The 25,966-nt window shown below is 27.3% G+C and overlaps 2 protein-coding genes across 4 annotated transcripts in view; one reads left to right on the plus strand and one right to left on the minus strand.

Annotated features, from left to right (window-relative positions):
* Positions 1-25,966, minus strand: part of LOC107449838 (delta-1-Pyrroline-5-carboxylate dehydrogenase 1) — a 51,780-nt gene that overhangs the window by 7,358 nt on the left and 18,456 nt on the right. Inside the window, exons 1-10 of one of the 3 annotated variants that reach the window (XM_071184020.1) lie at positions 14,777-14,996; positions 12,994-13,149; positions 11,178-11,258; positions 8,573-8,647; positions 7,615-7,689; positions 5,526-5,713; positions 5,078-5,151; positions 3,076-3,224; positions 1,873-2,051; positions 147-332 (exon numbers count right to left, since the gene is read on the minus strand). In XM_071184020.1, the coding sequence (XP_071040121.1) occupies positions 147-332; positions 1,873-2,051; positions 3,076-3,224; positions 5,078-5,151; positions 5,526-5,713; positions 7,615-7,689; positions 8,573-8,647; positions 11,178-11,258; positions 12,994-13,149; positions 14,777-14,878 (1,265 nt within the window). In that variant the 5' untranslated portion in view covers positions 14,879-14,996. Of the gene's footprint in view, positions 1-146; positions 333-1,872; positions 2,052-3,075; positions 3,225-5,077; positions 5,152-5,525; positions 5,714-7,614; positions 7,690-8,572; positions 8,648-11,177; positions 11,259-12,993; positions 13,150-14,185; positions 14,205-14,776; positions 14,997-25,966 lie in introns of those variants that run through there. The other 2 variants (XM_071184019.1, XM_043042293.2) reach the window with 2 other exon arrangements.
* Positions 15,424-24,340, plus strand: LOC107449854 (PAXIP1-associated glutamate-rich protein 1). The gene is made up of 3 exons (XM_016065521.3): positions 15,424-15,797; positions 19,392-19,477; positions 24,054-24,340. Exons 1-3 carry the CDS (start codon positions 15,544-15,546, stop codon positions 24,203-24,205), a joined length of 492 nt encoding a protein of 163 aa, XP_015921007.1. The 5' UTR covers positions 15,424-15,543; the 3' UTR covers positions 24,206-24,340.

Below are 25,966 nucleotides of genomic sequence, written 5' to 3' on the forward strand. Positions count from 1 at the left end.
ATATACTTATTCATTTTTTAAAAGCAAAATAAGCCTACTAATTTCTAATAAGAATATGCATTAAAATTAATATATAAATACGACACTTTGCTAAATTAAATCATACACAGCAATTATTAATAGCATAAAAGCTTAGGCAAACTTACTGATCTTGACCAAAGATAGCTCCAGTTAAAGCATACTGATTATCATTCACCAGCTCTAAGGTCTCTTGTAGGGAAGAATCTTTATAAACATATATAACTAAGATGGGACCGAATATTTCTTCTTTCATAATCATATCACCAGCATTTTCAGTCTCTATTATTGTAGGTTCAATGAAATACCCTTTGCTAAATTATGAAATAAATTACAAAATAAAACTCATGGGTATTGATTAAAACAAAGTGAAATAAATAAAATACAGTTGAACCTTTATATAATGGACCTGACATACAGTAAACACTTCGCTGCAGTTGCTGAGTGAACATTTTTAGTGGTCCCTTCTGAACTCCCATTTAGATAATAATGTTACGCTTATAGTGGCAACTGAAAAATTGGTCGGTCGTTTATAGTGGAACCTAATTTCATTTTCTCAGTTTTCTATTTCTCTTCATTTTTATAACTTTAAATTTGGGGGAGTTGTGGTTGCAAATGACGGAATTTCTTCACATTTTGTCAAATCTTACTATTCCATCTTCTTCGTTCTTAACTGTAATAAGTTGTTTAACAGCACAATCATTTAACATTAGTGCACAGTTTAACGAAGTTGCTTAACAGCACATACTAACCCCCAAGGCAGTAGAAGAATGATAAATTTTGGCAACTTTTATATTAAAGGTGAAATTAGGATTAAACATTCTGATATTTTTTTAATGCAGAAAATGGGGACTGAATTTTTTTTAGATATTTTACTAATTGTTGATATGATATTTGGTAAACTTTACTTAAAATTAAACCTAGCCTAATGATCTCTAATGACCATAGCCTAATGATCTCTAGCTTACAAGTTAAGGGGTATTTCTTCACTTTTAATGTTTTGTTCCATTTCAATACATAGTTTCATTTTTTAAAATCAGATATGGTTAAGTCATAAGTAGCGATGCCAGTATTCCTCACTGTTTAGTCTCAATTGCATACTAGTCCTTTTAATGCTCGGGGACAGATGGATAAAGTAGTAAAATTTTTCCTATAGCTCGTTGGGGTAACATTACCCAACAACAAAATTACATGAAAATTTAAATATAAAAAGTCTACAATCATATTCCTTTAATGGCTATTATTCACAACTCATATATGCTAGATACTGTGAAACTTGTAGGAAGACTGCATGGCCCACACTTAACATATTTACACTAAGATGAGAAAAGTTTGTCAGGCGACTTATGTGGAAGTGTGTGAGTGGGTGGTAAAGGTGTGCGATGGTGTATCAACCAAGACTGTGACAAATGCTTTTCGAAAAGAAAAAAAACTATAAAAACAATCAGTTTTCACATTTGGTTTATCAGTTCAGTAGAAGAATCACTGTTAGCTAACCGGAGTGTTAAAGTGATCAACTAAAAATATCCCAGAAAGCTACTAGTAGCTTGCTGGGATATTTAGCTTTAGATGAACGGCTTACCGCTTTAAATGAGCCTGCAACCACTGATTTAGATGAAATATAAGGATTTTATGAAATTTTTTATATAAAATATAAAGCCTACCACAAGACAATGAAACATTTAAACATCTAGTATGTTTATAAGAAATTCACCACAAAGAAATGAAGTGAAAAGGATGAAAGCAGCATAGTAAAGAGTAATCACAGAAGCTGATTAACTTTAGCGGAAAAAAAATGCTTTACAATGTATTATTTTTCAAACAGAAGCAGTAAGAAAGATTTTGCCAAAGTACCTGTCGTCACATGTTCCTCCAGCCAATATCTTCAGACTTGGTGAAGATTTTGCATGATCAATAAATCCTTTAATTTTTTTGAACGCCCTATCATCAATGACAGCGGAAACAAAAGTATCCGGCTCAAGAGGAGAGCCAACTTTGATTTGATTCCTGATTTCTAGCAAACCTTCTTTAATCTAATTTAAAAAAAATTTAAACAAATTTCATTTTGAAACACTAGCATGAATATAAAAAAACAGAAGTCATCAGGGAAATATTACAACTAATAATAGTTCAGAAAAAAAAATTATCATTTTTACAAAATGAAAAAGCGAACAATTATGTCTAATTTTCGCAGGTAACAATGATAATTTCGTCACTATTTTAGCATCATTTAAAACATTTTTTGGAAACAAATCAATTTGTCAGCACACTTTGTTTTGGTTGAAAAGTTTAAGAAAATTTAAACTGTCCAACCTAGATGTAAACTTCGAACTGGAGGGAAATTTTTTGCAAGAAGAGCTTAAAATGAATTTTATTCCACAAAAACTTTTCATGTTTTTTAAAGATTAACAAAATGATTTTGTTTGATAATATAGTTTACAAAATAACTTATTAAAAGTCCAATAATAAACAAATAGGCTGCCAGAAATTGGTTTAGGTTCAAGATTTTGGGGAATTTTCTCTGCATTTTGAATTTTTAAATCATGATGATGAGAAATAATTATTCAACATTGTTTGGTTAATTAATAATATAATTAATATATGAATGGGGATTAAATTTTGAAATTATACAATATTTAACTGCTTTCTTCTTCTGTTGTTTTATTGGAATGATCAAATTACTATAAAAAAAAGTTAATAAAATATATATTCACCGCCTGTTTAGCACCATATTTTTTTTTTTTTACATCCAGTTTATCTTTCCATCAAATGAAGTGTAATTTTCCTCTGTTGTTCAAAGGCGAAACACTGTACAACTGAGAAATTTTAATACAAATTTACGAGAATTCAAGGTTTAACTCTCTGATATGATTAATACATAGGTGATTTGCATATGGTGTAATTTTCCTCTGTAGTGTAATTTTCCTCTGTTGTTCAAAGGAGAAACACTGTACAACTGAGAAATTTTAATACAAATTTACAAGAATGCAAGGTTTAACTCTCTGATACGATTAATACATAGGTGATTTGAATATGGAATAAAAATTCAAAATCTACCTTCGGCCATAGGCTTTCAGGAACATACATTCTATCCAAAGCAGAACATTTTTGACCACTGTATTCAAAGGCTGACCTAATAGAAGAGGCTACTACAGTTTGGACATCAGCAGATTTGTGAACAAAATGAAAATTCTTGCCCCCACATTCTAATGAAAAAGGTTAAAATAACGTAATTTGTTAAAAGCAAGTGATACATTATAGACTGATATGAAAGAGAAGACAGAAACATAAATACCAACTAGTGCTGAAAAGCAGATTTAACTCAGTAAGAATGGCAATTATATTCTAAGTATACATTTGGGTTTCTAATGTTTGATGAAAAATTGTTTAAACCATCACTATAAATCAATAATTAAAAGATGTGTGTAGGAAATGCATACTGCTTAAAAAATACAACATTTTAAACAGAAATGTTACAATATACAAATAATTAACTAATAAAATTACTGCAAATTTGTAAAAAAAATTTCATTCAATTGCAAATTTAAACAATATGTGAAAATGATAATAATTCTCATTACTTGAAAGTATTTTATTTCTTAATAACAGAAAATTAAAAAAAATAATAAAACTATCTAATTTAGACTGAATACTGTTATTTATTAGAATTTAAATGAAAATTAGAACAATTTATCAGAAGTTTGACAAGAGATTAGAACAGTTTTATGTATTGTTTTTTTAAAAAAAAACTTTTCTGAAAAAAAGCTATTTTATAAAATGCAAAACAACATGAAAATAACAGAAATGAAATTAAAATTAATTTTAAATAGAGGCAAAAATGCAGAACCTGTGAAATACCATAACCTCTAGAATAAAAATACAAAATTACCTTATTATAAGAGATGAATCTGTAACTTTAAAGAATAGATCAAAGTAAATAACACAAATTGAATGAATACATTTTTTTAAAGATAACAATAAAAATTTTTAAAAATAAACCTTTTAAAATGTGAAGCTTTCTTTTTTTTTAAAAAAAAAACAAGAAAACAAATAATAACAGAGCCACAAAGGTTATTTAAAAAAAAAAAATTTTTTTTTTAGTACATATACAGGGCTTGCGATAAGGACTTCATATTATTAGCCAGTAAATTAGCCAAATATCAAAAGTATTAACCAAATTTCAAAAGTTTTAGCCAAAGGCAAATCTTAATCTTATTGGAGTCAAATTCTTCTTCATAATCCTGATTTTATAAATTGTTTAGATATTTGATATTTGTTATGAGTGGGATAAGCAATATTATTTTAAACTGAAAATCAAATCATATGATTAAGAATTAGGTATTTTAAATTGCAAATAATAATATCATGTAAGCATGTATATAAGAGATGTAATATGTTACATCAATAATGAATATGTTACACTGATAATAATTTACATTAATAATGAAATCATTACTGTAAATTTACTTAATGAAATATACATGGATTTCTTTTTGCTAACTTTAAAAATTTTGCAATAAACTGTCATGTCACATTTAGGATATTTTCATGGTGTACGAAAATAATAATGCTGATAGATCAAATTTATGTTTTTTATTTAAGTAAAAAGCAGCTCATTTTTTTTTCATTAAAACTAAATTGTATTTATTAAAATAAATCTAATTAAATTAATAAAAATTTTCACAGAGATATTCAAGAGACAATCTAAAAACACTACATTAGGGAATTTCAAAGGACAATAGAATTTTTGTACTATTCGAATTTTGTACAAGTACTTACAATAGTGTAGTTCTATAAGATAGGATTTCTAGACACTGTTACTATAGTGTTCTGTAGTATAATAGAAGAAATTCAATGTTTTAAAAATATATTTTAATTTTCTCTTTCAAATTTTTCAAAGTTCATTTTTTTAAAAATTGAAATAAATGCTTTTTAAATTTAATGAAGCTTTGATTCTGCAGTTTTCAGAAATAAAAGGGGGCAAGATATATTTTAATCCAACAAAAAACAAACATACACATAAGAGCTAAAAGATAAATAACAATACAAAATGAAATACCTCCAACAAGTCTGGGAAAGTTTTTATACAGGTCTATTTTTTCAGAAGTCATTTTCCAAAGTATTTTAAAAGTCCTACAAAAATTTTTAAAATAAAATAAATGTAAGAGACAGTACAAAACAAATTTCTTTTAATCTAGAACATCATTTATATGCATTAATAATCTAATGAATCATAAAAAAAAATTAAAATTGTGAAGAAAGTATTTAGGTTAGTTTAATAAAAAAACAACATATTATCACAAAAGAATAAGAACAACTCGAATTTTTCCAGCAAACTTCAACCTTTGAATTTCAGAATAATTCAATCATATAAAGAGTATTATACTAAACAACTGGTAAAATATACCTTTCTTTTTTTATTCCAGTGACCTACTAGATGCTCCTAAAGCAAAAATAAATGTATATATAAGGGGCGAATTGAGACTTAGGAATAAACTTATCCCTACCTAAGGCTGCCAGTGAAATTAATGCCAGCAAGATGTGGGGAAGAGGTAATGACATCTCCAAATACTGGACCATCTGATGGAAGAAAATTGATAACACCAGGGGGAAATCCTGCTTCTATTAAAAGATTATATATCACAAAATTTGAAAGCACAGCAGTATCCGAGGGTTTCCACAATATAACATTGCCCTAAAAAGAACATTAAAATGAATATTCTAGTATTTAGACAAACATTTCATACAAGTGTGTGTAAGGGTCCCTTGCTAATAGCATTACAATTAAAAAATTTTAAAGTTATTGAGAAACAAAGTAGAACGGTAGAGAAACGTAACAATTAAAACAAATTATTTCCATTTGAATAATGTCAGCTAAATTATTTCTTAAAAATTAAATTTACTTCATAATTAAATGTTTATGTAAAGTAACTATTTATTATACTGTATTTAATAATAAATAGATGTAGCAAAAATGCAACATGCATCACATTTATTATACAATAATAATAAAACATTTACTACATTGTTTGAAATATCATTAATTTAATGTGTTAGCTTAAATTTAATTCAGGAGCAATTTAATCAAGTTGGGTAAAAACAATTTGATTTAAAAAGGCCATTTATAATTAATTAAAAAAGGGTCCTTGATATACAACTTATGCTCTTTAGTAAGAACCCCCCTTATTGAAAACCTTCCATTACAACGAACGATACAGTCCCTTTTGTTATTCTCTAGACTAAATACTATTTTAACGCCCACTAGAGCGTCTGAACTGGACGGTTCATTCCAATATAGAAATTGAAATTTAATTTTCAATTTTTAAGAATATTACTCAAAAACGGCATTAAACAGTTTTGCGCTTTCTAATCAAATATTTTTTCATTGACAGTAAATAGCAAATTTCTCCTGCATACACTCGACTGCTAATGGCAATACAAGAGCATCCACGACCGTGAAATGAATATAGCTCTCGCGATCAGCAAAAGCACGGTGATCTTAATACAACTCTCTCGATTTCTCACAAAACAGTAATGACACACAACTAGTGGTATCATTCATTGAATTCTATCACAGACATAATTCTGGTGGGGGAGGACTGTAGTGTATCTAGCACTACAAAAATATAATTCCAATTCACTAGTATATAAGAAATGTTAACTTGATTCTATGGTGGGGTACCTTTTCATAGATGAAGGTTGACATTGGCGATAGTTACCATCCCCACACTTTTTAAATTTTATTTTGGTTTAACGTTTCAGTTCTCTGGAAGTATGTTATTCAGTGATAATGACTGCTAACAGCCAGTATAAGGCTATATGCTTAACTGACTTTAAAAAATTTGAAGAAAGTGAATTGATTACATTGGTAGTGGATTTTGCCGAAATAAGTTCAGTTTTTAGGTGTAAATATTTGTTGTAGTTTTGAAAACTCGCATTATAGCGACCTTAGTTTATATAATTTTTTTGGACAACAGGGGTTGTTATATCGAGAGTAGATTGTATAAGCAAATTTTAAACTACAATTTCAAGATTAACTAACTTTTTACTTTAAAAAAAAAGCTAAGTTTCATAAACACCAATAAAAATGATATAATTATAAATATTGAAGAAAAATAAAATACCAACATTCTTATTAATATAAATGTACTTAATAACTAAAATAAAATTTAAAAACAAACCTCTCTAAAAGTGTAAAAAAAATTTTACGATGGCAAGTGGTGTAAATTAGCATGAAAATCTAGAATTTCAAATTCACAATTATTCTTTAATAAATTTGAAAATTATTCTTCATTAATAAAAAAAGTACATAAATACATTAACTGAGCATTTTTAAGAAAAACTGACAAACTAATAGCTAATATAGGTGCCATATTCTTTATTAAACATTATTATACTTCAAAAATGTTATGAATAATTATAGAATATTAAAAATACGTTTTTATCACTTGTCAATCAGTTGTTGATTAAAAACATTATTAATGTAGTATACATGGGCTAATAGCAATTATTAATACTGAACCATGATTATAAATATTGAAAAATTGGCAATGTACTAAATAAAAGCAATTAAAAATAATAAACTCAATTAATTACCATCAGTGTTGGACCAGTAGCAAGGTTACCTCCAATCGCAGTGAAATTAAATGGAGATATTGAAGCAATGAAACCCTAAAAATGAAATGATAAAGAATCAAGTCATCACTCGGAAACATTTTATATTGTTTGATGTATATTTTTACACAGAAAAAAACTTACAGCATTAAACAGAAAAAATACAGTTGTAAATAAAACATAAGTTTCATGTATAACCATATTTTTCTGCCAATATTGCACTTTTTTTTACATTATCATACATCCCTCTGTAAGATCATTATACAATTAATCATTACTTACCAAAGAACAAAAAATAATCATTTAGGTAAGAATGTAATCAGGTAAGAATGTACGAGAATTTATCAGTAAAGTGTAAGAATATTTCAATTATTTTTCAATTGAGAAGAAATAAACTGTCCCTGACTACCTCTCTTTAACTTGGTGTTAACATTGATATTTATTTGAAGAAATTTCAATAACTATTAATAAGTAGTGGTTGTTACAGATAGTTTATTTAATCTGAATAAAAAGAAGAAGTGAAATGTTTTAGCTGCCAGTATTCTCCAGTTAAGTAGCAGAAAGTCGAAGTAAAAAAATGCAGGCAATCATTTAATGACAGTACAAATAATGCTGGTAGGATATGTAATATGTTTAGTTGAAAAGAATGCGATATATTTTTCTTTATTATTAAGCATATCAAAAAAGGTATAGATACATAATGAAAATAGATGTTAAATACATAAAAACAAAAATAACGAAATAATAAATACAAAGTAATAATAGAAATAATTAACAACAAATTAAGTTTAAGTCACTTAAAGATTCAATAAAGTAAATGACAAAAATGAAACATTTAGACATAATAATTTCTTCATATAATAAGTTTGGAAGTGATATAAATCAGAATATTAATGATGGATTAAATGATCATGCATCAAATAAACAACACTATTCTAACCTCTAAACCTCGAAAACGGAATGAATTTACAGTAGATTTTGGATCTGGACTAATTGGTTGATACTTTGTCAATTCCTAGAAAAAGAAAAAACATATTTAATACTTAACTCTTAATTTAAGTATTTTATAAACAATACATACTTTAGAAACTAATTAGAAAATTATAACAAAATTTTCAAACTTGGGGAGCAAGAAAAATATGTAATTAAGTCACAGGTTAGTGAAAGTATGAAAAAATGGAATATTTACACATACAAAAAGAATAGCTAAAAATATTGTTTTACTCATAATCTGCACTGGTAAATGATTACAATAAGGGACAAAGTTGATCATGACAAATTGAAAAGAACATTGACACGCCTTTTCATCACCCTATATTGATTAAAATTGAAAACTTTTCATTATTTATGTTGCCTGCAAAGTTCAAAGCGAACATTCCATCAAACACCTAAGCCTTTCACAAAAAAAAAACTACAAAGTGTCCAATGAAATAAGAAACAATTAAACAAGTTACACAGTTTAGCTGTATGATAGAAGGCCAAATGAAAAAACACGAAACTACTCACAAATTTCTACAAATAAATTTGAATAATACCAGCAGTAAAATTACTCTCAGTTCTCCATTGAGGGTACTCAAAACCATAAATATTATTTCAAAATAATAAAACATTGCCACATTTGTACTTTCGAGGAAAAAAAATCTTAAAAGACAGTGTTATCATGACCACTTTTTTTATAATGAGCTTAGTCCACATCTATTATTTTAAAGAATGCTTAGGCATAACTGGCAGAGTTTGAAACCCAGTATTCTGTAGAATGCAGAAAATCGGTAAGAAAAATATGAAAAGATAATGCATTGTAAACATTGACTAAGCATTCGATAGAATGCCTAAAAACCAACCAGAAAAACATGAAATATATCAGACATTTTATAAAATGCTAAGTATTCTAAAGAATGCATGTTTCATAAATTTACAGAATACCTAGCATTTTATGTGTAAGGTTTATATTCTATTTTCTTTCAATATAACATTAGCATTTTTAAGGAATGAATAACTTTTAAATAATAATCTTATCATGACTTTGCCATAATTTGCCTAAACTGCATTTATTATTCCATACAATGCCTAGGTAAAATATATAACAATTCTCATATTTCTTAATTTAACTAAATCTGTAGGGTATTTTAAAAATACCCAGGGATTCCACTTCAGTGTTATAGCGTGTCAAATAATGTCATAAATGGCAAAGGGAACATGAAAAATAAAGTAAGATGCATTCCTAAAGACAGCATTTCTTGAATTATTTTTTAAGTAATTTTCCAGCATCATAAAAAAAACACCATGCAGGAAATAGAATTATATATAAATAATTCTTTCTTAGTCTCTTAACAGATTAAATAATTATAAATATGCATATTAATAGCTGGTTTAAGAGGTACAGCATTCGTATTTTAAATAGATATCTGTGTGCATTAAAAAGGGGCCCAGATATTTGGAAGTACTAAGGACCCACAGCTTGAATCATTGCCACATACATATTCTATAGAATATTTATGAATTCTTAGAAAAATTCTGAGTAACAAATTACATTGTTTTTTCTTGGTGAAAGGATTTGATCTGATCAGTACTAATTAAAAGTCTTGATAGTTCAAATGTAATTCTTTTTCTTGCTTTTAAATTCTTTGTTTAGTCAATTAGGAAATAAAATAATTATAAGTGTGCACATTAATAGATGGTTTCAGAGGTAGAGTATTCATGTTTTAAATAAAGACCTGTTTGCAGTAAAAAAGGGTACAGACTTTTGAAAGTCCTGGAATATAAGGACCCACAGTTACCAAAGCGTGGTGGAATCACTGATACCTATGTATTCTATATGTTGGTGTTTCATATATTTCATGCATCATACACAATACCTAAGTAAAGGGTTCTTATATTTCATACTGTGCCCAAAAATGCCAGGTATTTAATAAATGCTTGCATTTCATAAATTGCTGATAACATAATATACATATTTTCTATAAAATAAGTGTTAACATGCAGATAATTTTGAACAAATGTAATTTAATAAAGCATATAATTTTTTTTCCAAATGCGTTAGCAATTAAACACTGTAAATTAAGAGAGAAATACACGAGAGTGCTGCCCTTTATCGAGTGATAAATGTATATTTTATTTTATTTTATTTATCCTATTTTAAAACTAAGGCTTTTCGACACTTTATTTAGCGTGCTTTGTTTATTTAAACTTAATTCTGATCAGCATGAAGAATTTAGTTTAGTATTTTTCACCATTTTGGAAATAGAATATTCAGTCATTCACGAGTAAAGAATAACACTCAACAGACTATCTAATCAATCATGTATCTGGCAATAAGAAATACACAAAAAACTGAATTCAAAAGGTTCATTCTACTGTGAGTAATTGGCACTTTGTAATTAGATATTCTTAAATTAGTTCGATCTTAATAATAATCTTTTAAATGAGTTTTTAAAACATTTGGGAAATTAAAGAAAATACAAAATATATTTCTCTAATACTTACTGAAAAATTTCATGCTATTCTAATATGTATTAAATTAATAGAAAAATGAAAAATTTACTAACTTTAGCAAAATAGGCATTGAACCTAAGAAAATCAGCAAATTCTGCTGCTGCATCTATTTCAGCTTGAATTATGTTCTTCCCCTATAATGGAATAAAAATATCCTTAAAATGAATTAAAATATGAAAATTTAAAAAAAAAACATATAAAAAAAACATTTTTTAATTTTAGAAATTTCTAATAAATTTGAATATAAAAATTAAAAATTATAATAATTTATCCTATAACTTAGATAAGATGCTAATAAATGTTAGGAGAATTATAATCAGCTTATATGTACAGAACAAAGATAAAAGAATCCTTGAATTATTAGGGTACTTCAGAAAAATTTAAACATAATTGCAGACTACAGTATGACTTAACTAAGATATTCTGCAAAAATTCAATTTTGCAAGAAATAATTTAATTTGAATTTCAATAATTAATATGACCAACAATCTGAGATTAATCCTTTTTCTGTTATGTAGTAAGAAGTAACCAGAAATACTGACCTTTAGATACAAAATCAAATTGATTATATTTCAGGCTTTTCCCTATCCATACTCTTTAACCAGGAGGAATCCAATAATAGTTGAAAAACAGAAATTAAAGTTCATTTATATATTTCTCAAAATTGTCAATTTGGCATGAAACTAATTAGAAACTAGACTGGCCACTATTTCTTTTGATGGTCATGCACATGGACAGTCACATTTGCACATAGTCTTTTATCTACGTAAAAAGAATTTTTTTCTTTTCGTTTTCATATTATAAGCTAAAGAAAGATACAGCGGTTAAGTATTCTTTTTAATTTTCCGTCATAGCTGAAAAGCTTTGAAGCTTTCTAAATATTTTGCAAATTGGAAAATTCATAAAAGGGAACTTACTTTTACGTTAAAAAAAAAAGCTATTGGGTATTTGAGAAATTCTGTTGAGTCAATAATTTTATGAGATCTAATATTTATTGACTGTATAAAAGAAACAAAATAATAGATATTAAACATTAAGGAAGAATTACAGGTTAAACAAAGTTTCTTTCATTGGTGAATCTAATAGCAGAAATATATTTAATGATCTGTGAGTATTGTACAACAAACAACTGCATGAATAACATTAATATACAAAAAAATTTCTGTTTTTACGATTTTAATTAAATAAACAACTTTATCGAGAGGTATACACATCAACTGCAGTTTCTAATGATTAATTTAAAATTTTTTTAAGACTTTCTAAGATGCATTTATAACATCTACATGTAGTTTGGAGGAAGTGTTTATAATCACCAAATTCATACATTTATATCCTCCATATGCCATAAAATATTAAATAAAAATAAAATTATGTTTTTTTATCTACTTTTCAGAATGTAGTACAAAATTTCTCTCTTAACAATGATATAATAAAATTATATTTTATTTTTTAACTGTCATTGAACAGTCGGCCCAAATTATGGGTTTACGACTACTAATGTTCAACTCCGTAGCCTTGTTATTTTGAACCTAATCCAGAAGACAAGGGAACTCGTGGATCAAATATTGGGAGAAATTTGTTTTCTTGGAGGATTTTTGATGGAACTAACCCGCATTTGTGTTACATGGAGAGGAAGACCACAAGAACCTTCCACGGTTTGCCTGACGGCAAGGGGACTCTAACCCATGATCCGTCTGAGGATATTTCACATCAGCACTGTGGTCGGTGCAAGCCGTATGCAGAATTCATATCGACCAGCCATCGCTGGGATTTGAGCCCAGTTCACCTCATTCAAAGGTGAACGCTCTAGCTCCTGAGCCTGGCAGTTCTAATTAGACTATATGTGATAAATTTAGTTATTATTCTTACTTGTCCAAGCATTGTGGTGGCATTTAAATCCATTCGATATTTCCCACTGACAAGATCAGCTGCTTTATGGAACAATGAGATTTTTTCAGTCAGAGGTGTTCTCTCCCATTCTGTTCTTGCTTTCTGGCTTTCTGTAATTGCACTTCTGATCATTTCCTAAAGGAACAAATAAGGGTTTTTTTTTATAAAAAAAATAATAAATTCATATTTTAACAATACTGGTTAACCAAAATGTAAAAACATGTGCATAATGATTCGCCAATGAATACATACAGAAAAAAAAAACTATTTCAAATTAAAGAAAAAGAATACAGAACTCATAAATAAATGACACATGAAATTTAATCTGCCGTTCTGGTGGCCAAGTGGTTAGCATGCCTGACTGCGAAGCCAATGGCTGTGGGCTTGAATCCCACTCAGAGCATGGATGATTCTTTGTGTGTTGTGTGAATGTGGTCCACCCTATGAACGGGTATTTGTGGCAGTGTGGCGTGGGTAATGTTGCTCACCTTCGTGACTTTGGTTTACAAGTGCTAACTAGGTAACAATAAATGACCAACACTTCCGACATCTTCTAAGATGTAGAACAAAAGTTCAGTGCCAGCCGTTATTTGAAAAAAATAATAATCTTTTTCTTAAGGTTTTTATTCGCCCCATTCTGATAAACTTATATTAACATTCCCTAAACTAATTTTTAACCTTTTTCTTTCGACATTGTGCGAAAACAAATTTCAATAACAAAACAAGGAAGAGATAAATACCACTAATCACAAAACATTCTTAAGACATAACAAATCAGGACTTTCAACTTTAATGAATAACTTTCGGTCTAAATATAACCTAAAATGCAAACAAACTGTTGGTAAAACAAAAATTGATGGCTATGATTCATGAAAAACCTTCCCCCGTTTTTTCCGATGATTTTCTTCCCACAGACATTGACAATAACTGCCAATGTGGGATTTGAACTGTACATATGTGCACAGCTTAGAGAGATCTCCATATTCATCAAAATAATGACCAAGTTTGAGACAAGCAGGTAGTAGTAACTGATAATGGCTCAAAACTGAATAAAGTTTTATTTCCCTTTTTAGCAATAGCTTACTACCACTTACTGTTATGATAAATTTTTATCATATTAGAAAAATAAGAAATTTTTAGAGAAAACATTAAGTAGCACAGTTGGTTATACCTTTCATAAAGGGCAACTAGAACATAGGCTGTTTGTCACATTACAACAATGGTACTAATCAGTAAATGCTATTATACTTCACTTAAAAAACGCAGTTTTATTACTTTGATAAGATTCTTTCTTTGCAATCAATACTACTCAAAATCTCTTTAAACATATAACAAAAAATCTTAATCATTTTATTTTTAGTTAATAGAATTAAATCAATGATTTTAAATATACACATTCTCTATATATTTATTTTAGTTTATAGAATTAAATCAATGATTTTTACTATTGACATTCTCTATATTTAAACACTTTTAACCGCAAACTTCAAAAGTTGATTGAATGAATGTGTAGTTAAATTATACAAAAGCCTACAGCAAAAAAATAACAATTTGTATTTACTCATTGAACCAACACTAAAACCTATCAATTGAAAACAAAAAAAAGGAGAGCAACAAACAAAAAAGTATTAAAATATTATATTTCATAACAAAACAAAATTTTATTTTATTATCGTTGTGGGGAGAGTAGATATCGACTAGGTCAACCGTCATCTATGAAAAGGTACCCCAACATAGAATCGAGTTAACATGTCTTATATACTAAGTTATTGGAATTGTATTTTTGTAGTGGTAGACACACTACAGTACAGTAAAGAATTATGTCTGATAGAATTCGATGAACAGATTCCACTAGTTGATTCATTGCTGTTTTTCGAGAAGACGGGAGAGCTGCATTAAGATCACCGCACTTTTTAGTGTTGAACGTGAGTGCTACGGTCGTGGTCGCTCCTAGGTTGCCATTAGCAGTCGTGATTATATAGTAGCAACAGCGCAAGGAGTTGGTAATGTCGCAGTTACAAGTCAACTGTTAAATGTGGTCCTTCCCTTGAAGTAGGCGTGTTCAAATCGAAGTGGGAGTTTCTGTCTTAATATTTTTCCTTTTTATTTAATAAAAATATATTTTTTAAAATTTCCGTGATTCCTTTTTTTAGAACTATGTTTAATGTAGTTTTTAGTTCCACATAGTTTTCTAACTTAAAAATCTATATGAAAATCGAGAGAGAAACTAAGGTACTACCTTCCTCTATGACTCTCCGCACGCTAGAGGGGAAAGCATCTGAAGTGTTGCCATAGGTAGAGAGTTCTGCTCTACGCCACCTACAGTTCATTTCGACTATTCCGATGCGCAGAAACACCGATGCAAGCTACAAGCTTGTTTCAAAATTTAAATAAATATCTTACGACAATCTCTAAAGCTTTACTGCTGTTTGTTTATTGCGAAAAGTACTGCTGCATTCATAAACGAAGTTAAATAAAAATAGAATTGTGTTTTATTCTCTTCTTATCGTTAATTAAATTTTTTTTTTTATGGAAGGAGCTGAATCCGATTCGGATGATTGGGTTATTAATTGTAGTGATGAGGAATTAGTATCAACTTCGGAAACACAGGAATCTTGGGAGCCAAGTCCACAAGAAATATTGAATATGTATGAAATTCTTGAATCCAACAGTGTTTTGGAGTTAGAATGGCGATGTCCTGGCCGAAGATCTCCAAGTGTTAATTCTAATAAATCAGATTTGTTAGAGAAAGGTTCAATATCGGATGAAGATAGCAATAAACAGTTAGTAAAAAGCTCATTCCTTAAAACTTTTAAAATATTTTTATTTAATAATATTTTCAATTAAAGTATCAAAAGTACATTAAATTCTCACTCAGCTAGCCTCCATGATCTCCTTTTAATAATATAAACATACAATAAAATGTTCAAACGCCATATCGTTTTATAAACTGTTTAAAATGCAATTCTGGTACATGCATACTACAATGCCTGATCTATAACCTATTTATTTTTTGTTAAATAGCCACTGTCAGTTTATTAAGTATATTTTACTGTGATGTTTTAGAAAAACCAATTTTGTTTTTTTAGGTAAATAATTAAACAAAAGTACAAACTCAAATATGCAATTATTCATTGCATATTTAATATACATTATGTAATTCTGAAAAATTGTATGTGAGTATCATCTTAAAAAATATCTATATTTTAAAAAAAAAACATAACACTGTTGCCAGATTTGGATTATGCTAGATTTGCTTACTTTTTAAAATATATTCCGTACTAAATAGCATATTCTACATCAAAATTGCATAGATCAAAACAAGAACAGAATTACATATTTTATGAATATTGCATAGATCAGAACATGATTATATGTATGTTTGTATGTCATTTAGTAAAGAATACAATATAGGATGACCAATTAATCAAGCCAAATATGATTACACAAAAGAAAAGAATATTAATTTATAAATGTATGCCTTGAGTTAACAATTCTGCTGTTAGAAACATTATTCGTATTGTAATAATATAAATGGTGAGGGCAGGAGGGGCTGCGAACCAGCTTCGAAGATTTGAGAAAAAATTGTGTTTTGCTCACTTAAGTTGAACCAAATTTTGATTTATGCTGAATTTAAATTATCTTCCAGTACTAACTCTAAGGGAGTGACAATTACTTATGTGTTTTGTTATGCATAATTTTTATTTATTGTTTAAGCTAAAGTAGGTAATAATTTATATTAAAATTCAACAGGGTTGGCGGAATAGGGCGCAGAAAAAAGTTATTTTAGATTAAATTTATTATATTGAATTTACCTTATGCTGTACAAGTAGAAGGTCTTTATTTTTGGAATGCTTTAAAAAATTTGTATTAGATTAATCATTTTATTGTTTTTATTTTATCATTTCAATGTCAAATTAAATATATAAAATATCCAGTTATTCAAAAAATTTAAAGTTGTTTTATATTGCTTGGATGCAACTATAATATTGTTATCAAGCAATTACGTAATTTTTCGGAATCATTTTAATTTATAGTAGTTTCATCATTGTTTTCTAAATATTTTTTTTAAAATTTTGAATTATTAGAAGTTATGTTTTCCGTTATTTGGCATAATTCTGTTATAAATCAATTTTTTTCTTGGTTCTAATATTCTTTCAATATATAGGTAACATTAAAAATTTTATTTAACTAGTTTTTATCTTATTTTATGCAGTTGATTTTGTTATGATTCATTTACTGATCTTCTATCTAGATTTTTTTTGTTTGTTTTTTAAAGGTTGATTTTTGTTTTGCTTTCCTCTTTTTTTTTTCCTCCTTCAAAACTAAAGCTCGTAAGTCACAGTAGCTGAAGGCATTGATTTTGTTTTTATGGAATTTCATTATTTGCAAGTCAAAAAATTAAAAGAAAAAATATTCTAAATTCCTTTTTACATGGCCTTACAATACAAAGTTTTATTTAATTTTGAATTTAGAAATAAAAAATGCTAAATAGCTTAATTTTAAATGTTTATAACTTTAAAAATAAAATACTTCACATAAAAAATTATAAACATATTTAGGCTGCAAGACAGACCTTCACCAGAGGACTAAAATTATTTTTAAATTTTTATTGCACTTATGAAGATATTCCGTTCAGTATTCAAACATATATACATTTTATGTAATAAATTTCTGACTTTTAAATTTTGGTAGTTTTATTCCTATTTTATCATTTCAACTTTATCAATATTTTTATTTAGCTATAAGTTTGTTTTCATTAAATTGTGTTATTTTTAATAAAAATATGCACTACTTAATTATTAAGCAGAAAGAATATTGTTTATTTATATTGTGTAATTTGTATTGTACATTAAACTAAATTATTAATAAAAAAGAATCTCATTTTTTTTTACATAAAATTGTTTTGAAAATTAAATAGCATTTCCACTTTATTATAAACCAGTATTCTCAATAAATGTCCTTTTATATTTTCATGGACTTCAGGATGACTAGTTAAAATTCTACTGATGGTGTCAAAAGACTTTGCTACGCCACTGAAATCTATAGATATTTCTCTCACATATTTCATGAAATACTTTCATTGAAATATTTAAATTGTCTGGTTTTGGTCAGTTCTGTGTGTTGTCATGATTACAAAAAGCAAGACATTACAGTTTTAGATTTAACTATTTTTCTGATTCTACATATTTACTATTATTTTATTAAAGTATCCCAATTTTATTAAAATTGGCCTTTAATAATTTTGTATCTATCTGTACTCGTTATATAGTGGCTAAATATTTCGAAAAGACAGTTGATTAATGCATCAGCAAAATGACTATATTTATACACTGCTTTGCAGTACCTTACAGAAGTCATGTATTTTTTTTCTCTCTTTTTTTTAAAATTTTTTTTTTTTTTTGAGACACACTGTTATTTTTTTCACTTCTCTGTCAAACCAAAATTTTACTTTACTACCTCATTATCCATCCAAGTGCTAAGCCAGTTAAACGAAAGTTAAAGCTGCATATACTAAAATATTTTCATTAAAATACAGAATTTATTATTTTTTCAAACAATTTTTGTGACTACATCTAGATTATAAGGAATTATTAATAAATGCAAATAAGAAGCTATTAATGAATGCATTTGTGAAATTCTTCTTCTTTAAATTAGCTGATTATTACTTGTAAGGTCTTTTGTATATTAATAAATTTAGACCAACATAAATAATATAATATATATATATTTTTTTTCAACTTAAAAAAAAACTTTTTTTTAAATTTTTGTTTAGTTAAAAAATATAACATTCAAAATTGTGAGTTCATTTTATAAATTTGTAAGACAAAACTGGAATTTTGAGAAAATAAAGTAATGACCCAGCGATTTTTAACAGTTTTTTTCTTAATTCTTTAAATCTCAAATAATATTTTAAATTTAAAAAAAAAAAAAATTATTTTGAAAATTATTTTACTATAAAATTAAATGTTGTGAATCAGATGTCTATGTAAATCAGAAAAGCCAAAAATAAATAAATAAAAAACAATACATTGCTAAAATTGAAATTCTGAAAAAAGAAAGCATTCACCCCAATATTTTCTAATTAAAATCAGTTTTTATTTTAGTAAAGTAGTGAAATTATTTATTTTGTTTTGCACCATTAAACACGCTCTAATTTTTATCTTAAATCTAATGAAATTCCTGATATTAGTCTCATAGTTGCATTTGTAAAAATAAATAAATAAAATAAAATTGTAGTACAAAATTATGCAAAACTTATATCTAAATTGTCTTAACTTAAATTTCTTAAACTTATATGTCCCATTATTTATATTTTTACTAAAATTGGCTGCTTATGAACAACATTTTTACATAACTATGTTTTAACTTTTCAGAGTGGAGCCAAATGAATTTGATTTTGATGATGAATTTGGTTCAGAACGACCCTCCTTGAAGTTATCTGCCCGCAAACGAAATAATGGTAGGAATTGCAACATTTTATTTTAGAATTATATGATGAGTTGATAATTATCTGCCACTACATTACAAGTATTATTATGTCAAAAATATAAATGTTTTAGTTATTAATATAATTATTAACTTATATTATCATTGGAAAGTCGCATAATTACAAACATTATTAATTTTTTGGTGTTGCCAGCAAGTATTTTAATTAAATTAATTATTATTAAAAATTCAACTTTTTTCCATATTTATGTTATTACTAACACAATTTCTTTCTTCATTGTCAACCACTTCATTCTGTTTGGTTTTAGTTGTTAACGCTGCACTATTGGGCTCTATAGAGCTATTCTATTGGGCTATTAATGGCAGCATAGGATTCATTATAATGGTCAAAAGACAATACTGTGCATTGACGTCACTACATTAAAATGATTCATATCTAAGGACAGATCATAGCACTTTCTTCGCAACATGCTCCTAATCATTCAATTGTGTTGGAAGTGTTTTGGCTGAAATTGCTGGCAGGGATCGTAAATATCATGATATTTTCAAAAATATCCGATATTTTGATATATATCCGATATTTTGATATACATTCAAATTTTTGTTTTATATTTAGTATCTTCAATATAATTTAACTTTATTGTTAGGAATTGTTTTTCATACATTATATACAAATTTAAAACGTAAAATAATTCATTTTATATAAATTCTAAATTCCTAATGTTAATTGTAATTAATAAATTTATAATTTTTATAAAATAAAACATAATTTTTTTTTTAAATAAAAAAGGTTCTCCAAAACAAAATCTTTTGCAATCACCAAAATACAGGACATTTTTATTTTACTTTTACTAAGTTTTAAAACACATTTTTCTTTATTTCTTGTTAAAATATTGGAACATAAAAGTAAGTTTTTCTGCCTTTTCAGTCCCTAATATATTCCGCAACTTGGACTGAATAAATCCAAAGCTAAAGAATATTCTCTCTAACCCAGCTGTGGTAGGAGAGGCAGTTAATAGTTGTTCAAGAAGATTTGTTATTCTGACTTTTAAAGGTTCCTCTAACTTGATAGTTTCCCACAAAACTGTGGGTTCCACATTGAGAAAGTCATCTTTGAACTTGAAGCCTGGAAAGGGGCTCTTTTTGGCCAAAAAATTCATAGCCATAGATAAAATATCTTTGTCAACAGAGCGTAGGAAATTAAAGCTCTTTGCGTTTGCTCGTCATTTAGTTTTTTTCCACAATATCTGTGGTTCAACATATTAGCAGCTAAATGAGCAGGGGTTAAAGCCATTACTTCTCTTTCTGAGAACTCTTTCATCACGTCTTTTTTTCCACATGCTTCTAATTTCTCCTTTAATTTGCACCAAATTTCAACACATTGTGCTATCGTGCATTTATTTGCTTGTACTGCATCTAAAGCATTTGCAATCGGTTCTAAAATGCTTATATAATCAGAGCAATTTACCATTAAATTTACATCATTTACTAAATTGAAGATGTTTTTATCAATTTTAAGTTTGTTGTCTTGGCAAACTTGCACCAATTTTCCTCTGTTTTCTAAAAAGGTCTTTAAAGAATCGAACATAGTGCTCCACCTGACTGCCTGAGGAACATCTAGCATTTTCCCTCCATTTTTTCTATACCAAGCATTTGGCAAATGAGTGTACTTAAAATATTTTATCACTTTAATAACATTTTTCGTAACATCAGGAAAATTTATATCTTTAGCTAAAAGATTTAAGATATGAGCGGAACAACCATAATATATAATATCATAATTCTCAGTTTTATCTAGCTCTTCTCTCATTTTTTTATGTTACTAGCATTTTTCTACTTAGGTAGGGGGTAAGTGGGAGCAGGTGCAATCTAAAACAAGATTTTTGTAGGAAGTAAAGATAGTGTGAATGGTAGCATGAGTTTGTGGAGTGATTAAAAGAAATCTTGAAATAACATGGGGGATATTTTAGAAATTTTGCTGAAAATATCGAAAATATCATGATATTTATTTCAAAATAAATATCGGATATATATCATGATATATATCCATTGATATATATCAATGAACTCTGATTGCTGGTGTAATTATATTAGAGTGAATTTAAAACCAAAAAGGCCTGATCCTAGATATTACAATTCTATCAGACATCCAGTCTTTATACATGGACGCGAAACCCTGCCCAAGCTGTGGTAAAGCTAAACTAATTCCCCCTCCTCAACTGGACAAGTCTTTCCTTCGGAAAGACTTAGGGCACGGGCTATTCTTTGTAATTCAATTTTGTTCCAACTTGCAAAGCTTTAAACCCAGTGTTTTTGCAAAGTAATGGTTTGGTGTGTTACTCCAAAATTTCCTGTTTTTATTAGTAAAAATGTTTATGTGTTTAAAAGTTAGTACTAATTTGGGTTTTAGTCTGATAATGTTAATCACAATGTACTAAATTAAGTTTGTTATATTTGTTTCTTATGTTGGTGAAAAAGCATTTTTTACATATAGCGCTTCTCATACGAACTTAATTTCAAAATAAAATGTAAAAATATGTATGTAACTTATTGCATTATCTTTGAACATTTGTTTAAAATTTGTAGTAAAAAAGTAAAGACAAATATATTAAAGAGCTAGATAAATAAGTACAATGATAAAGATTTGCACAGAACCTGATAACATATGATATAAAACTGGCCCTGAATATATAGATTTAAAAGTGTTTAACTTATACAAGATGGAAAATACCATATTAGCATGTAAAAATATTTTTAGACACATTTATACTTAATATTTTAAGAATAGCTAAGCGTTAAAAAATTTAACTGCCTCTCAGTAAAAAACATATACATCTGCTAATGTTTAAAAAAATCTCAGTTTCATAATTTTTTGCAACAAAATATTAATGTAGTAAGTTGGAAATAAAGGTATGACTTTTAAGAAAATGAGGTAGTTAAAAAAAACAATAAGAATAAATTGAAGATGTTTCATAAAATTTGGTTTTGATTTATAATGTTTTTTTTACAAAAAATTTTAAATTTCCTCATTTTTTTAATTGTTTAATTTTTGTAAAAATTAATATTTTTCAGTTTTCTTTTAAAGTAGTTGGCCGAAAGACAGGATACTCAGCAACAGTTGTTAAAATATAACTATTTAATTCAGAATTCTATCATGAATGTACAAAATTATTTTATAATCTTGAATTATACTTAAACTTACTTATGTTACTTGTAATTTTAAATAAGAACTCAATTTTTGAGAGATAAAAATACAATTAAAAGAAAAAAATTAGATAAAAGTTTTGTAAAACTAATAATTTTATCTTGACTAATTGAGCCAATGATGAAACCCTAGAAACTATTAAATGTTATACTATGTTGTTGACCAGTATTTTTGTAAACTCTATCTAAGGAAGTTGCTTGCAGATGAAAATAAGCATATTGAGACATCAAGTTCTTTAAGGTAAAATCACTATATATTGGACATTGTATCAACACCTACTATTGTCTAGTATAAGGGAAATAAAAAAAAGAAATTCCAATTTAAAACATATTTTTTAAATAATTTGTTTGATGTTGATTTTAAAATTTTATAATTAATGAAAGCAATTTAACCAAAAATAGAATTCATAGTAATGTGAGTAAATAATAACAATAGAATTAAAAATATAATTACTTGCTACTCCAAAAAAAAAACAGTATTGAAAGTTTGTAAAGATAATTTTAAAATTTTTATCCTCATATTCGGTTATTACAAACGTTTACATTGTGCTAGAATAATGTTTTATTCAATAAATTAGATACCTGTTTTATAACGCAAAAAACTATTTTTTAAGTTTTTATTATAATTTTGGATTAAGTTTTACTTAACCGATTAAAAAAGGTTTGGGCAGATGTAGTTTGTAAAATATTCAGAGCTCTTTGCTGCAAGTTAAATGAGTTATCAAAACAAGAAGAAAAAAAAACCTTCAAAAAGTGTTTCAAAGTCACCCTAATTTGCAATATTTTTTCTGATAATTTTCATTTTATTTATTTATTATTAGAAAAAACTTGTCAATTCTATGTTTACAAATTTTACCCTTTTTGTAATCACTCATTAAATTTATTTTTAAATATGAGTAATTTCTGAATGCAACACATGTTATTACTTTTACAGTCATGCTTAATTTTTACTAAAAATTTGAATTTTTGTGTCATCAGGGTGCTTCAAAATGGGCATTTTATTTTATAATTTTCTATGCTTCTACAGTGAATACATAAACATTTTATTAAAGTGAAAGTATTGGTTAGATTTTGTTGAATCATAGCTCTTGATAAGTTTAGTTGTTAATTTCAATTAGAACACAAATAAAAATGGTTTTCTTCATTAAAATTGGGCACTTAACTAAATCATAATTAGTTGTGAATTTTTCATTTTTTCTTACAAATTAACCTAACTAGTATATATTATGTCTGTGTACTCATTGCTAATCAACTTTTAATGTCTTTGCACACAAGTTTGTTTACGTGTACTTAAATGTATGATGTCCACCTTCTAAGATAATTTTATCAAAAAATTCTTTCAATTCTTTTCAAAAATATTTGAAATTGTCTAATTATTGTTTCAGCTACCAGTGCACAAAAAAGAGTTGCAAGACTAGATAAAGTAATGTTTGATATCCAAAGACATCGTAAACTAGATGAACTGGAATTGCAAAAAAGTTTATCAGACTCTACTTGTTCCAGCCCTTCTTCAAAAACTGAACAAAAGACATCATGAGTGCGTTGTATACCTTGCACTTAATTCTTAATTTATGAGTTCATATTATCGTGTAAATATAAAATTTGTTAGTGCCCATGCCATTCATTATTGTAATTTGTAATTATTGAAATAAATAATGTATGTTTTCAAAAACTATTTTTGTTTTGTTTAAAGATTTAAACACTCATCACAAAGCCTGGATAATTATTCTGATAAACTGCTTTTTTAAAATGGTGATAAGCTCTATTTTAAATATCAACAACAAAGTTTAAATTATTCATTTTACATAGAATTTTAATGAATTGAGTACAAACTTCCTACCAATCTGATCACCTACCGACACCATAAATATAGAGTAATCTTCTAGACTTCATGGTATATAAACCTTACTATTTGGGTTGACTCAGGCAAATGTATAAATGAACAGAAAAAACAATAAAAATTACAAAAACAGCCTTCTTTTGTCGAACATTTTTCTCTTAAAAAAAGTTTTAGGATACAGAAGGAATTACATATCTGAAAATTATGCCACCAAAAAGCAACTTTGTTATTTCAAGCAAGTTTGGGCTCCATTTTGAGAAGAATCTGCTGTTCCTTTCAAAATAACTACTAAATTGTTTTTTAAAATGTTCTTTAGTGTAATTTGTGCGCTCTTCAAAATTTTTTTCTTCATCCTTTTTTTTTCTATTTTGTTTTGAAATTCAACTTAATCTTCAAAAAATGAATGCAAGTGTATATGAAGTTTCTAAGCTGCCTTGCATCATGAAAGATTTTTTTGGCAAAAAAATTGACCTTAAATATAAAAATGGGCTGAAAAAGGAGTGAAACTACCAATCAGAATTAAGTAAACTTGGTTTTAAGTTGATCAGGTGTTAAAAATGTTTTTTTTTTTTTTTTTTAAAGCAATAATTGCAGGTTTTAAACGAAACTAACTATTGAATCATCTTAAACACAGATTTAATATTTAAAAAAAAAAAAATCACGAAATTGAGACTAGTGGCTTTAAATGCCAAATTAGCACATTCAAATAACTAGACACTTAAATGAAACTAGTTTTTTCCATATATTTTCAGCTTAAGAAACCGGAATATCAGTGAATGAGATAATTTGCATACATGAAATCGAAACATTTAATAAATATGGTCTTGTGAGTTTTATAGACTATAAGCCGAGCATATAGTCTATATAAATATATATATATATAATATATATTTATCTAGGGGCATCCAGGGGTTACTGATAACCTGGAGTGCGCACACGTAACTGCTAAAGTAGAGAGACTAGGACACCACACAGGAAAGACTTGGCGGACATTTTATTGATGGTCAAAAGAGACCTGTGAGCCGACCTCTAGGTTACGGGTAGAGAAGTCAATAAAAAACTTAGGTATAGTCGTATAAGTGATAAGTGAAAGTAATTCAAAAAAGTCAGAGTCTATGCACACAGAGTGGTCACTTCTACCCATGAGTGCCCCTCCCTGAACCAGAAGGCTGCAAAAAGTTGTGAGTCGTAATATCATTATGATATAGACTATAACCAATATTTTCTTAAACAACTATAATCTTTAAACCAAGGGTTGTCAAACTTTTTTGATCATCGACCCCTACATAATTTTTCGAAATCTCCATCGACCCCCATAAAAGTAATTTTCTGTTAATTAAAATAAAACTCTATTAGATACTGTGTTTGTACATTTATTTTATGATTTTGAACATTTATTAAAGTAATAGTACATAGTGTAACAATAGTTTTATGAAAAATATATTAATGTTGAAATAT

The sequence above is a fragment of the Parasteatoda tepidariorum genome, chromosome 8 (genome assembly GCF_043381705.1).
Source record: "Parasteatoda tepidariorum isolate YZ-2023 chromosome 8, CAS_Ptep_4.0, whole genome shotgun sequence".
Classification (NCBI taxonomy): domain Eukaryota; kingdom Metazoa; phylum Arthropoda; class Arachnida; order Araneae; family Theridiidae; genus Parasteatoda; species Parasteatoda tepidariorum.

Coding starts and splice junctions, on each gene's coding strand:
- LOC107449854 (XM_016065521.3), top strand. CDS start 15,544: ATGGAAGGAGCTGAATCCGATTCGGATGATTGGGTTATTAATTGTAGT. Junction 15,798..19,391: donor GATGAAGATAGCAATAAACA/GTTAGTAAAAAG, acceptor TTAACTTTTCAG/AGTGGAGCCAAATGAATTTG. Junction 19,478..24,053: donor TGCCCGCAAACGAAATAATG/GTAGGAATTGCA, acceptor TTATTGTTTCAG/CTACCAGTGCACAAAAAAGA.